Below are 15,347 nucleotides of genomic sequence, written 5' to 3' on the forward strand. Positions count from 1 at the left end.
ATGGCATCCGTGTTGAGTAGGATTTTTTTTTTTTTTTTTTAATGAAGAGGTGAAAGAGAGGTTGCACTTCTGTTGTCTGTCAGCAAAATAGTTCAGAAGATGAGGAAAGAGAAGAAAGGCTCTCAGTGTTTCAAATTAAAGGAATAAATAAAATACTCTTAAATGATTAATAAAGACAGAAAGTCAAAGAAACAATTTAGAAAACAAAAAGAAAATGACAAAAACAACAACAGAAAGAAGAACCAGCAGGATAAGCTGCCCTTATTAAAAGACAATTGAAACATCCCTGATCTTTAATAAGTCCATTACATTGTACAGTCGATGGGTTTTACACCATCCTTGTCACTGCTTTTCTTCTTCCCAAAAGGATTAACTGCCAGAGGAAATTTCTTTAGTGTGATTAGATGTTCATAGATGAATTTTTCACGTCTGTGTTTTGAAGACTCATCTCCAACTGTATTGCAAAGAAAGCCTGCAGGGAATGGGGCTCAAAAGATATGAGACCAGTATTTAGTATTATCCTTTGCTGTCACCCAATGAGGCCAGGATATGTCTATCATCTCTGAGCAATTTTCCCTCTTATATTTTCTATTTCGAGAATTTCCAATTACGAATCACTTAATAGCTTTATCGCACGTGGTTTTCTAACTTTGTGTCACATCATGTAGGTGTCACAATTTTACAGGACAAACATGATGTTAAACCATGTGATTTTAATAGCCACTTATTGTTTTCTTTAATCAGAGATATTTTTCTTGAAAATTTTATTTTAAAAAAAGTCAAACAAATCTTCTTTGTGAAAAATGAGCTTCACGACAGCATTGTCTGTGATAACAAGATGAAGATGACCAACTCTGAATGACCTCAGTTAAAATATAATTAACAAAATCAAACTCCCCACATAAAATTTGTTTAGGCGGAAAACACTGCGACACTCAGCTTTGCTCTAGTCTCAGGGTGCCAAGCTTGAAAATTCAGTGTATGCAACAGGCATGCATGAGAGGTGGAAAAGATTCTGCTCCCACCTCTATAAATCTACTATAAGGCTACTGCGGCAACTCTGAGTGCAGTAGCCTTAAATTTCCACTTCTACGGGGCTTGGCTTTGTACCCTGGGGAGACTATCATAAATCAGCTCAGTAGGATGTTTCAGGCATGTTAACAGTAGCAAAGTATCCCATAAAACAAAGAAGAAAAACTATGACAAAACATTTCTTTTGTCTGCACGCTCAATCCTGTAAAAATTGAAATTTGGAAAATGGGGGACTTTTCAGTCTTGAAACCTTACACACTGTCAATTTCACAGAGATCAGGTTAATTTCTGGCACATTTACAAAACCTTCTCTTTGGTATCAGCAAAGCTCGATATTGCATGTTGGACAAGTTGACAAGCATAGTGAAAAGCTATAGCGCCAAAGTATCTGGCAGCGATCACATAGGAGTACGCACTTAGTAGGCAAGCGCTAAAGATGAAATTTCAACTCTATGTTTCTGTTTGGCACACCGTATCTGACAGCATTCCCTCATTCCATTCCTTTCGGCAACACTTCCCACTGTAACAGATCTTCTCTTAGATATGATGTGGACATCTTTTCATCTTCTCAGGGTCCATCTGGGAAAGTTTAGGGTCCATGTGGAAACCATTGAAATGGGGACGGCAACTGATCAGAGAAAGATGTGCCCCTCTGGAGCTGCAGCACATGTTTGGATACCAGTACCCTCATTTGCTTTGTCTCACCCTCTTTAACATTCCTGTGCCCTATATCTCTATCCCCTTACCCCCACTTCCCAACTTTTACTTAACCTCTACAAGCTCTTCCTGTCTTTGTCGCTCTTCCTTCTTCCTTTCCTCTTTTCCCATCTCCTCTGTGCCTGGTAAAGTGATTGGTGCAGGAACGGGATAGTGGAAATGAAAGTGGCCATGACGAAAGGCTGAGAGATCTGCTGTAACATTACATTGGACTCCCTAGCGTTTTTTTTTTTCTTCTTTCACCATTTTCCTCAGCACCTGTTTCCCTCGACGCAGCCACTATCACATTACTCCTCCCCAGTCACCTCTGCAACACCAACTGATGTAATTCCAGTTTATAGTTCAGACCGACCAAGACACTGCAACAATCGCTCACTCCTACGGTTTCCTAAACCTCCAACAAATTAGACTTTCATTGGAAACTAACGGTATTAGGCTAAGATTTCCATTACACCAATTTAAGATGAAAGGCTGAATTCTAACTTTTCAGCTTTGAATTAGTGTGTTTGACACATGCTACAAAGGCATCGGTGAAGTTGTGTGTATGCTGGATCTCATTAAGCATGCATTAATAAGGCGTAGTCCAAACAGACTGGCAGCAATGTGAGTCAGGAGAACTAAAACCCAAGCAAACACACCTACCTGCACATGAGCACTCATATAAACACACTAGATGCTTCAGTATATAAGACAATGGGAGGTTCAGCCAACGCATGGTAAGCAGGAGCTGTTTAATATTTGTGATTTCCATTAACACTCACATGAAGCATAACCAGAAACTCAGTCACTGTAAACATCACATCCCTCTATTAACATGAGGATCTCAGTCCCCTCACCACAGTGCTGTTTGCACAGCACTGCTATAGAATACCTCTGCATCCGTGTCCATTAGTCTCTGTTGTTATAGCTGATATAGCTTTGTTTTGGGAAGATGGGCAAGAGATTGGAACGAGTATGATTATCTGGTTGCGAGATCTCAGGATAATAGAGAAGTGAAAAGATTTGTAGCAGATGTTTGTGTTTTAAAATCTCTGACAGGGTCACAAAGGGTCAGATGGCACTCTACGGGAAAGCATGCTGTGTTTATGGATGTAATTTCTCTGATGTGTGCAGGCTGCAGTGGACAGCCTGATCTTACAGTACCTCTTTGAGCCCAGGATCATGAGTTTTCCACCCTGTGCAAATAAGCCCGTGTCATTGTACGTCACATCAAATCAGGATTATTTGTGATGACCGCGCTGTCCTGATTGGTAGTAATTCGTTTATGCGTCACTGTATTTCCCCTCTCGTTTTGACACACACACAGTACACAGATGAACACGTAAACAAATGCACGTGTAAAAACAGACAAGCACACGGATCTCTGTTCTGCAGCAGGAAGGAAAACAAGTTGCCTCACATCCCCTTTCTCACCACTCATGCTCAAGGGTCTCATGGCTGGTCTTGGTCCTACACAGCTTCTTTGTCATCACAGAGATGAGGAGGGGTCAGATTTGGAGGAGGAGAGGCTGACGAGGTCCTGCTCCTTGGGGGATGGGGCTCCAAGTGCCAGGAATGTTAATTGGGAAGATTGTTTTAATAAGGTTCTCATCTTTGCAGATGCTGGGAGAGGGTTAGCTGCTGGGGCCACACAGACAGGAGGGCAGCTCCCAGCGCGATATTGTCAGAAAACATAACTGACACAATGTGAACTAAGCCGTGTTAGACACATAGTGGGATTTAGGCACTTGTGGATAGAGATATTCCATGGCTCTTGGCATGTTTACGCCTGCTTTTCTCGAAGTAAAGGGATTTACTATAATGAGCATTCTGTGGTGACAAATGTGTGATCTGCATATTCTCACCAGTTGTGTGTTGTGTAAAATCCTATTACACTGTGAAGACTCAGGCTAGCACAGTCTAGCTTGAGCACAGGGTGAGAAGAAAGAACAGCAGCGAGTGAAACTATAAACGCAACGAGAGGGAGAAGAGTTCATAAAGGGATCAGTTCACCCAAGCAGCAAAATGACACATTTTCTCACTTACTTTAAGTAGTATCTCATTGTGTGTATATGTGGTTTGAGGTTTTGAGATCCATCTTTGAGATTTCTGCCTCTACCCATGAGTACAAAGTAACCAAATTTTGTTTTTTGGTGCTCACAGTGCTGAAGAATTACATTTAAAAAATTTAAAAGCTTAATGTCTTTTCAATGTCTTTTCCATAATAATAAATAATAATAAATCTAGAGAATTCTTTTAGGGTCTACATTATGCAGTTTTAATAGAAAGCATTTAGAAGCCACAGTAAGACTTCAATTCAGAGAAATGACAAGCAGGGCTGCAATGTGTCCCTCTGTTGTGTTTGAGAGGGAGAAAGAGCCAAAGAATGAGCGAGCACACAGTACAGGTGTACCTGCTTGTGTGGACGATAGTGTTACACCTGTTCTTTTTTTATCTGTGTGCAGAGAGCTACAGGCTCGGGGCTATACAGTGAGTGGGGAGAGTTAAGTTACACCAGTTCTCAGTTCCTCGTCTTCCTCTGGATGCAAAGCTCCACCTATAGACACGATTATGAATACAAAGTAGAAGTTTTACTCAGATGACGTAAACTTAAAAGTAGAGCACAGTCCAGTGAGGCTGGACAAATCACAAACCCAGTAGTTAGGTGTGCACAGAATTGTTGTAGTGGTAATTAAGTGATCTATTGTCAAAAAAGAAGGTAAATCACTGCTCATAAAATGTATTCATTTACTTTTTTCTCCCATCTTTCTCCCTCATTATTATTTTAGTGCATAGTGAAACTTCTAAACCAGCAAGAATGGAAAAAGTTTGAATTCCACTAGAAGCAGCATAATGCTTTGGAAAAGTGTTTGGCATTTTTTTAAGCTTGCCCAGTACTGATACTGATTTGAGTGCATTTAATACCCACAATATCTGATGCAGTTTCCACAACAGGTAACAGGCTCTCCCTGAGAATCCAAACAGCCTTGATTACTTTCATATGTAGACAGTGAGTGATCTGTCAGCTCACAAATCCACAAGGAGCTTGTCAATGTTTTTCAGTCATTAAATGAAAATGCGATAATCCTATACAGATGTTTATTGCACAGCTTGCATTGTGGCAGTGGGTGTTCTTATCTGGATTTTATTGGATTTATATATTTTTTTTCCTTTTTCAGAACTTTTTGGACCAAAAGAGTTGTTCTCGAGTTTTCTTTTCTTTTTTTTTTCCTCTGACATTCCTGGCTTTGCTGCCCCGGCACTTGAAACACTCTTTATTTTAGTCCAACTCGTGCTCACCCAGCACTCCAATCAAACAGGCACTGTTTATTGAACTATGAGGTGCCAAGTCACTCACTCACTCAGTCACTCACATAAACCTGCTTCCCCGCTGCCCTCTGTGCCTTTTGCCATGTTCGCCAAACGCCATCTCGCTCTCCAAGCCTGACGAGAAGACTTATGACCATTTAAACAAACACAGGCACTCAATGGCCTCTCTGTCTGTGCGGCTGCGGGGCAGAATTTCCTTTATGCGGTGCATGTGTGCGCGCCTGTGTGTGAGCACATGTTTGTGTTCTTTATGTACGGACATAATTACTGTTGGATACTGCTGCACACGAGGCCTACGTGTGCGTGTTAAAGTGTGCAGAGGGTGAGGTGCCGAGATTGAACCCTCTGCATTGGCAGCTTCGCTGGGCCAGAGCGAGCTCGGACAAGCCCTCTGGTGTGTCACCTAAGGGTTCGCAAAGCCATCTGCCCTGCCTGCCAGTGTCCGTTACTGAAATCACTTGGCCTAGTGTAATAAAAATGCCTTTATCCAACACACACAAACACATCGGCTAAGCTGGCATATTTCCCTACATGGCTTGGTTTGTATTTATGTGTCTGTGTGTCACCCTCAACAAACCAGTTGTTGAGAAATCTTCCAGTAACGTTAAACCGCAGTGATTCCTCCTTTGTATCTTGATACCAAAGACAAGTAAGACAAGCTGTGAATACATGTTGAGGGCTGTGCCTGAGTTTTCTTTGTTTACAAAAGGACTCCCATACTTTATTGTTCAAGCTAGTTCTGTTTGTAGGAGTAATCGGGACATCCTGTCTCTGCTCCGTGACATGACATCACATTCTGTAGGATGACCTCATGATGTTCGGGGCGTGCAGGTGCAAAGCCTAAAGGCCAGTGGGGTAATAGTCCTTCTGCTCTTGTTGACATATTTACGGGTGTGCATGAGATATCTTACGGTCAACCATGCACATAGGCTGTCAAGCATTTTTACTGACGTGACTCTGCAGATGTGACCTCATACTGAATGTCACGGTTGTCTGGGGAGCTTTGATTGGTTTCTATGTGATTTATAAACCCAGGATTTAAATATAAATGCGAAAGCTATGAATCAATTCTTTAAAGAACAAAACATTTACAAGTGGAAAATCTGTGATGGCTTCACGATGATGTCGGCTCTTTTTTTCCAGCTGCCCTGTTTGTCAGTTTTTATCTCTGTATTTGGATATATATTCATGAGTTGGAAGTTTGTATCTGCAATCATCCGTCCTAGACAGCATTATCTGCATGGTCAGTGTGGCTTGCCTGCTGTTGGACAGACGGATAAGACTTTCTGCACGGTGGGCAAGAGGAAATAAGCTCAAAGCAGAAGAACGCCAGTCAGATCCAGAAAGAGAGGCGCGTCTGCTGTGTCCAGTCTCTACTCTCTGGTGGTGGGGTCAGAGGGGAGCAAAGAAACAAGAAGGAGGCGGGAGGCAGCGATTCTCCAGAGTGCACCAGGAGTCCTGTTATATCTTCACACCCACCAGCAAAAAACCAGATTTATACAGTGCAAGCAGAGACACACAGTATGCACGCCTCTGGCAAATTATCCACCTGCAACAGCCTTTGCAGTGGAGTGCCATGGGTTAACACACCATTGCTATAAGCCTGTCTTTGATATAAGCCGCTCAATGTGTGTGAGCCGAAAGAGAGGTAAGATAAGGGGGTCAAATGCTGAGAGGGGGGAGAGAAATTTAAAGACAAAGTTGGAGATGCATTGAGTGAGCGAATGAGAGCTGTCTGTATCGCAGGACAGAGCTGGAGGCAAGGTGAAGAGCATCAGTACGGAAGCATACAACAGAGCCACGCTGTGATTAGGTCAGGTTTGTGCTTATGGCGTAAACAACACTCATGATGGGGCAGAGGATTTATGTTGAATAGTCAGTAGAAATGGACTGGAGGGGAGCTCATCCACTGTAAGCTTTAGTTTAATGCACATAAATCCGTTATTTGACCAGAGAAGAAGAGATTTAGTGGATGTTTTCTTTCATTACATGTAAACTATTATTTCCATTTTTTTTTAAACATTTCTTATGTACATATTTTGCGTGTACAAAGACTTTAACATCTCAATCATGTTGAATCATAGAGACACTTTAATAGTAAATACTCCTGCAGTGCAAAATAAAAAAAACAATGCATTTCTGCTACAGCTGAGGATTTAAGCAGTCACCTATAACCAGGAACATCTGGGGCTGCTTAGCCATTTGATATTTTTCTTGGTGTTCGCTGCGCTGCACATTCATCTCTGTCTAATATCCTCAGGTAGTATTTGATGATATTTGGCCCCTGATAGCCCGGCAATGTTGCAGCTTGTGAACTTGAACTACCTTGAGGAAACCAGGATGGATAAAAAGGACGCGGTCTTGCATTATACATTGAGCAGAGTCTCTTCTTCCTTTTGTTTCTACTTTTCTTCTTCCTCTCATTAATTCACTTTCTCCTCTCCTGTCATTCCCGCTGCTTCCGTTGTGGAGATAGCCCTGTCCATTCTGTTTTGAGGAAAAAGCCAAAGCCAAAGGCGAGACCCACGCTGTGCTCTGTGTCTCTGTGGGATTGAGTGCGGGTGCCTTCTGATAAACCTTTAATTCCCTGGTGGGTCTGTTTTTTGTATCCCTCTAAAGATTTGTGAGGAGCTTGTTTTACTTGGTTTAATTTCCTCAGAACAAAGCTCATCTGATCTTCCCACCCAGAGTGGTGTGTGGCATTAAGTCTTCATTTTCATTAATGTTGGAGGGCAGCACGGGAATCTCATTTTAATTTGACATTTAAACATCTGTTTTCAATTTCCTGAGGAAAAGAGTGTGTGTTTATGTGTGTGACTGAGCGTGTGTGTGTGCGCGCGCGCACCCATTTGTGTGGGTGGACAGGGGATAGCTTATGGGGGTGATGAACCTGTTAGTTTTCAGAACTGAGAGCAGCCATCTCAGCTGACCTTTTAAAGGAGGGTTTGAATGCAAGAAATGATGGCAGCTAATTGCATTAGCTTCAACACAGCTCCAATTTGCTACTGTGGACCTGGAGACAGCTTTATTATACAGTACAATATAGCCCAACAGATGTTTGCCACTACAAGCTAAGACTCTGCTTTGATGAATGATTTTTTTCCCCCCCTTTTTTTATGCATAGTCAGCTATTTGTCTTGCAGCAAGCCATGTCAGCCAGGTGAGGTAAAACATGTTTTGTTCTTCCACTCCTGAAAAGAGGAAATGCAGGGCAGAATGCATCCCTTTACCTTGACAAAGCGTATTGATATCTGTCCAGGTCCGGATATCCACTCTGTTCCATCCCGTCATCAGCATATTTGTGCAAATCCAGGACGGACAAAGAGGCGTCTTCATGCTGGGACCTGTGACTTTGGCTCATTTCCACATATTAAGCTACAAACTGAAAATCTCTCTGTACACGCATACACTCCTCTCTCTCTCTCTCGCTCTCTCTCTCTCCCACACACACACACCGAGTTTGGCCCCTCTGTTAATAGCCCAGGAAATATTATCTGCAAGGGGACAGCTGCAGGCTCACTAGAGAGACAGAATGGTAGAGTAGGCTCATTATCCCAAACACAGATACAGACTGCACCGCACACACTTACAGGACAGCACGTAGTGTGAGCGCCTTGCATCACTCCTCCCCCCCCCCCCCCCCCCCCAGAATTCTGGGTCCCAAAACAGGAGCTGTAAGGGGCGAGCAGGGATATACGTGAATACAGGAAGGAGCAATGCTGGATCTTTTATTTACATGAGTTGGAGGGGGCAGGCAAAATGATTCTGCCCCGGCCCCAGATCTGATGGGGCTTCTGGGGATAGAGTTGGGGCTTTGTACCCCATCCAGATTTCGGTCTCTCTGTCGATCTCACAGACTGTCTGGCTGCCTCTGTCTCCCTCTTGCTCACTCCTCCTCAATCCCAGAGGATTTTGTTTTCCACTACGCAGATGTTCAGCGTTGTCTGCTGCGCTGCACTCAGCTGTGTTTATAACAAAGAGGTGTTGGTTTGGAGGTGGAGAAAGGCCGTGAGGTGGGGGAGTGAGTGCCGTTGAAGGGGGGGGGGGGGATCACTGCACTGTTGGTGTAAACATTGAATGATGCCAGCTCTCCCTCGGGCCTCCAACAAGTCAATATAGCATCGTTTTTCCCTCTTTTCCTCCGAGCATATCATTCTTTATTTTCCAGAGGGACAGATGCCTGTGAACATTAGCTAAAGGAGATACAGTGAGCTCAGCAGGGAAAGTAGAGACACAGTGAGAGAAGACGGTGTGCAATTAAGGTCACAGTTAACTGAACTCACGCTCCCTGGCACTGAAAGACTGTATTTACCTCAAAGGAAAAATATGATTTCCCTCATATCTTCAATGTACAGATTCTTGATCAATATCAATCACTGTCTCCAACTGATGCAGCATATTTATACCTTGGTACATTAGGTTGACTTTTACAATAATCCTCTTAAGGACAAGCTGGATTTGCTGATACAAACAGACAGTTTCTTTAAATGGAGCTGGTGCTCTAATGGATCGGATGTTTGGTGTTTACATTCCTGAATGACTCGATCTGCTATTAACCATACAGCACGAACTCGGCACACAGCTGCACTGCTGAGTGTGAGATGAATTAGAGTGAGAGGCTGAAAATTTAGGGAGTTACACACGTAATTGCCTTTCAACTGTACACAGCACAGTGTGTATAGATCTGTGGACCCATGCCTTCTCTTGATGGCGCAATGGCGAATAACTCACAAAATATCCAGTGAATCCTTTTGCTTTGTTTCTGATAAATGCTGCTGCGTGCTTTGGAATTTAGATGCTTCTGGGGAGGCGTGGGTGTGATTAGGCAACAGGACTGTGGAAGCCATTACGGGCCATCTTCCTCTAAAACAAAGTTCCTTTTAATGGACTGAATACTCAGTGTTACAAGAAACAGAGAGCAGTATCTGGGCTTGCCAATGACCAATTAAGTGCTTAAAGGGTTTAGTCAGGAATTTGTAGGCTGTCAGTAGGTGAGGGGTCCTTCGGTGAGCCTGACTTTGATCTGTGACTGAGGTGACTTTAGAGCAAGCTAAGGAGCCTGAGACAAAAAGATAGCTAAAGTGCAACTTTTATCCTCAAAATGCAGACAGAACAACTTGCACATAATTTTCAGGTTTCACCTACAGATAGCAATGCACACGCACACAGTGCCTTGATCTTCCCTACTCTGTGTGTGGCCGGAATTTCAGGATACAGACACTGTTTTTATATATTTTATATGTATATATGCATTGGAGCTGGAAACATGATTACTGGCACACACTGTCTGCCAAAAGGAGCTTGTTGCTTTTTCATAACCTTCTCTCCGCTCAATAAACCTCCAGTTTATCTTTAACACTGCACATTATGAGCTCATTGATATGAAGTTTGTCTGCCTCTCAGAAAGTGGATTTGCATTGATCTACTTTGTTGCGACGTCCACTTATTAACGATATTAATCTACTAGTCTGATTAGGCAGGGAGGCAAAGACTAATGATTTTTAGGTGCAGCCACGTATACAGAACTACTCAGTTCATATTTTAAAACCTGCACATCTATTCGTTATCAAATTACTCTCCACCAGAAATAATTAAATGACAAACAGTGGAACTCGTGTATCCAAAAAAAATCTAACTCCATGGCTGTGTCATCTATTTTAAAGCACTCCAGCAGGGAAAATCAAAAAGACAGGAGTGGCAGTGATCTACGGCCGGCTTTCAAGCATGTTAAAATAGAATGGGTGCATGAATTCAGAATATCTAAATATGAAAGGTCAAGGAGAGATGAAGATGCGATAACAGACACACTCTTTAGTACACAATGATCCTCTGCATGGAGTAAATCAGAAGCGAGATATGTTCGACATTTTGTCATTTGATGCAGAGCCAGTTTTGTGTGTTAAGACAACTTGACTTAAAGTGTTGGTTTTTTTGTTGTTGTTGTTTTTAAAAAAAAAAACACCTCAATAGCGTGCTTCTTTCGTTCCTCCTTTTTCATACCGTCCCCAGAGGGAAACATTTTAGCATTTCATTAAATGTTTCCCTTTTTTGTGTGTTTTCTCGTAGTTCTACGTGACGACTTCAGACAAAATCCTGCAGATGTGATTGTGGCAGCGGGAGAGCCGGCAGTCCTGGAGTGTCAACCTCCTCGTGGACATCCTGAACCTACCATATCATGGAAAAAAGATGGAGTGAATATCGATGACAGAGATGAGAGAATCACTGTAAGTAACTGTTATCGCTGACATGTACTGAAGCTTAGAGACTGCTTTGTATATGTCTGTTTAAATCTATGCGAGAGAATGACCTAGTACTCTAGGTCAAGTCATTACCACCACCTCAGCGTTTGGTGAAAGATTGATTTGTTCGGCTCATTATTCACAAATAGCAATTCCCAAACCCAAAATACCCAATCTTGATGCCTTCTGCACATAATAACTGAGGTATGGAATTAGTCTTGCTCCATTAGCTGGCAGCATTGCATTGATTAGGGATGGCCTACTGGTGAAATCAACCAGGAGAAGTGTAGATCAGGACGGAGAAATGAGCTGACTGGAATCGAAGAAAGTTGCACTCAGCAGTAGCAGGACTGACTGCAGAATCAAAACAACAACTATCTGCATTTACAACCAAACCACCAATTATTCGGTTTAATTAAAATAGCACCCAGGCCAGCACAACAGTATCAGTCAGCTCTACATGCTTGCTTACTGAAGATGTTTCTTGATTATCCCTAGCTTAAACACTTTGTAGCAAACACAAGTTTGTGTCTGTAGTAATTGTTCTTGAGCAGGAGATTTTTACTTGGGTTTAATTACAAGTCAAACTCAGCAGTTGGCTAACATAAGCAGGCAGTGAGTAGGCAGTAGTTAGTAGTGCGCCTGGATCACATTTTAACAATCTGACTAGATGGATTTTAAGATTCTGGCTGCACATTGTACATTTTTTAGGCAATCAGAGAGTTTGGCCCCCCAAGTGCTGACAAAGTGCTGAACTTCACTGTACAGTCGTGGAAAATCTAATCTTGCCCAGATTATAAATATAAGCTACTAATAAAGATGTTCCACTCAGTATGCCTGCAGTCTGTCGCTGAAAAACCAGTCTGGGCTACTGGTGCACAATAAAATAAAACTTTCTGGGCAGGTCAGAATTGTGATTTATCACTGCTGGCTATCTTTAGCGGAGAGCTGTTCATGACTGAACACAGTTTTGCACAGCGAGGGTGAGTTGAGGTTGGATATATTGAGTCCCAAGCTCTTTAACAGTGTAGCTGTTCTTTCTCAGTTTTTTTTCCTAAGCTGCACATTCAGGAAGTCTGCACGCTGCACAGCATAATTGAAAGAAACAAGCGCATAATCTGGTTTAAAGAGAATTAAATCATATCTGTCTCTGAGTTTAGTCAGTTGTCATTGAGGAGCACGAAAAATTCACAACGCAGTCGACCTTGTTGACTGGAGGAATTTAGTGTCGTATTTACTATACTGCATATCTGGCCATTGTATGCACAGCAGCTATCTTTGCCCGCTGTTGCATCACAGATAGTGTTCTCTCCTTAAACTGACATCAAAACTATTCATGTTCAACATTTGAGCTTCTGTAAAATAAAAGGAATGTTAATCTCTGTCATCCTTTACCCTTTCAGTTTTGGTTATTATCTACTGGACTACCTCATACTTTGAAGATAAAGCAGTCCTGTTTCATCTCCGTGTCATGCATGCCTCACACACACGTTCTTCCACCTAATCATGTTTGTGCCTATTTAAGAACAACACGGATAAACTGTTCCCGTTTCTGCAATAATACTGATTTTACACCCAGAATAGTGGAAGCTATGACTTATTCTTACTGCAGTATATGAGGTTTTGTCCGCTGTTGGATGAAATTCTCTGAGTAAATGTTTTCAATGCTGCTGCTTAATGACTCAGTTGTGTCCTTGTAGCTTGGAGCAATGTTGGGCCTTCTGAGGAACTAAAAACAGTCTGGACCAGCTGGTGTTGCTCACTGTAAACTTCCTGTCAAGTACAAAACCGTACAGATTGAGTGTTCCCAAATGACCATTTTAAAAGTAGCGCCAGACGTCATGAATGGCAATCGGAATATGTGTAATCAACTGTGGTGACAGATGTTAACAGATCAAGTTGTATTAGAAATAGAAAAATCGTACGGCAAGCTTGTTTATGGTATAGTAAATTTGGTTGCAATGAATGACCATAGAGGGAGAAGCAGAGGTCTTTTTAATGTAATGAACAGCTGAGCTCGTCAAACCCCACCCCATCTAGTCTGCATTGTTATGTTTGTTTCAATCCACTTCTCCCACCATGCAGCATGCTTAAACGTGCAGTCTCCTTGGTGATCACTGTTGATCAGAGCAAGGTCCCAAACCACCTGCAGTGGGGATTTTCTCTCTGCACTGCACTTTATACTGGGTTTGGGATGGCTTGGATTTACTGGATATAGCTTAAAAAGGAGGGAATGAACTCCAGAAAGGAAGAGAGAGCGCACGGAATTCTTCTGTGCTATCTATTTTAGCCAGCTATACGTAAACACCTACTGCACACTGCGTGCCGTGACACACATGGATCCAGCACGGCATTAAAACCACCTGCCTGATATTGTATACGTCCCTACTTTGTGCGCCATTTCACATATATTCATGACTTCATGCGAAAGGTTTCCCACAGCCATAAAAAGTAAGTTGCCCTGCTGCTGTGCCACTAGCAGCAGCTGGCCACATCCCTCTCAACTCTGTCTAAATGGTCTTCCAGGAACAATAAGGGAGGGACAACTAAATAGAAAAAGAGAATATGCCAGTATTTAAGCCTAGACCATTGTCTCGTTAGAGAGAGAGTCTGCCGGCAGCATCATAAATGGCCAAAATGCAGCACATTGTCCTTCTCGTTTTGTGCTGTAGTTGTGGCTAATTATCGGCCTGGAAAATGAACTGCTGTGTGAATACCAACAGAGTTGGTGCTGAATGGGGGGCTTTTGCATTATCAGCATTGCCAAATGACATGAGACAAAAGGCAACAGGATAGTGCCATCTCCCTCTACTGCAGGGATAATGGTCAGATTGTTGGGGCTTTCATCAGCCAGTGTGCTGCACTGTGTTGTGTTGAGAGGATATGCATGCAGGAAAAAAAGAGGACCGCTGCTACATTCATTTACTTTAGCCAGCTCTCACGGTGTGTTCACACCGAACGCGATGGACGCGAACAAAAACGCCCCAAACGCCCCTAATTTGACGCGTGCACATTCGCGTCTCAACGCGTGTCCAAGAAAAATCCATCGCGCTTCAAAATATGATATTTTGACGCGCGTGAACCGGAAATGTGGGAGGGATGTGGGAGGAAGTTGTGCCAGACCGGTATCTTTGCAAGATGGCAGCTGTCGAGTTAGCGCTTGAAGAGAGAGTCTCCCTTCTGTATGTACTGTGGAGAGCAGAGCAGCGGCGTACAAGACGTCCTCGCCGTACCTGGGTCCATCAGGTCCTCCAGAGGCGTGAGCAGTTTGGTGAGTTTCACCATTTGCTCCAGGAGCTGCGCCTGGATGACGGCCGATTTCAGCGATATCACCGTCTTTCACTCGGCCAGTTTGAGGACCTGCTTTCCCGCGTCGGTCCCAGAATCGCCCGCCTAGACACCAACTACAGGCGCTCAATCCCACCTGCAGAGCGCCTGTCCATCTGCCTGAGGTTAGTAAAAGTATTTAATATGGTAGTCCTTTATTGATACCTGTGCTAATATATGCTAAACTATCCATTTATACACTGCTAACGTGGATGTGCTATGCTAACAGTGAATGCTCTCGGTTTTTACTGATAGCAAACTGTGGTACGGAGACGACTGTTTATAATATTTCTAGTGATACTCAGAAGGTCTCATCAAGTCCCGATTTAATTCGATTTATGCTGTTATCAGTGTTTGCAATGATAGCATGGCTGTGGTGTTATATCAATGTATGCCTTCGGTGTCCTCTCCTCACAGTGGAGGTTGTATCGGCGCTCCATGGAGCTCCGTCCTGAAATTGCGGAGAAGTGTGTGAAGGCGACGTGTGTTCTCCACAATTTTCTGCGCTGTGTGGACGAGAGAGGGGCACCTGCTGTGAGGGGTGTGGCACCTGCTGTGGTGGAGCCGTTGCAAGGCCTGGGTCGTATGGCAGCAAACAACTCCTCCAGAGAGGCTGTCCTGGTGAGGGAGAAATTCATGGCTCACTTCTCGGCGGAGGGAGCTGTGTCTTGGCAACCAAAGGAGTAGCCTGTTTGAAGTCCGAGTGACTTCCCCACAACGGCT

General features: G+C 43.2%; 1 protein-coding gene across 7 annotated transcripts in view; it reads left to right on the forward strand.

Moving 5' to 3' along the window:
- The window catches only part of robo1 (roundabout, axon guidance receptor, homolog 1 (Drosophila)), a 227,681-nt gene that overhangs the window by 170,200 nt on the left and 42,134 nt on the right, over window positions 1-15,347 (forward strand). For all 7 annotated transcript variants that reach the window (XM_087851096.1, XM_087851095.1, XM_087851097.1 and 4 more), the window contains one exon: window positions 11,125-11,282. In XM_087851096.1, coding sequence (XP_087707222.1) covers window positions 11,125-11,282 — 158 coding nt within the window. The remainder of the gene's footprint in view (window positions 1-11,124; window positions 11,283-15,347) is intronic.

This window comes from Neolamprologus brichardi, chromosome 14 (genome assembly GCF_056152115.1).
Source record: "Neolamprologus brichardi isolate AB-2024 chromosome 14, ASM5615211v1, whole genome shotgun sequence".
In the NCBI taxonomy this organism is placed as follows: domain Eukaryota; kingdom Metazoa; phylum Chordata; class Actinopteri; order Cichliformes; family Cichlidae; genus Neolamprologus; species Neolamprologus brichardi.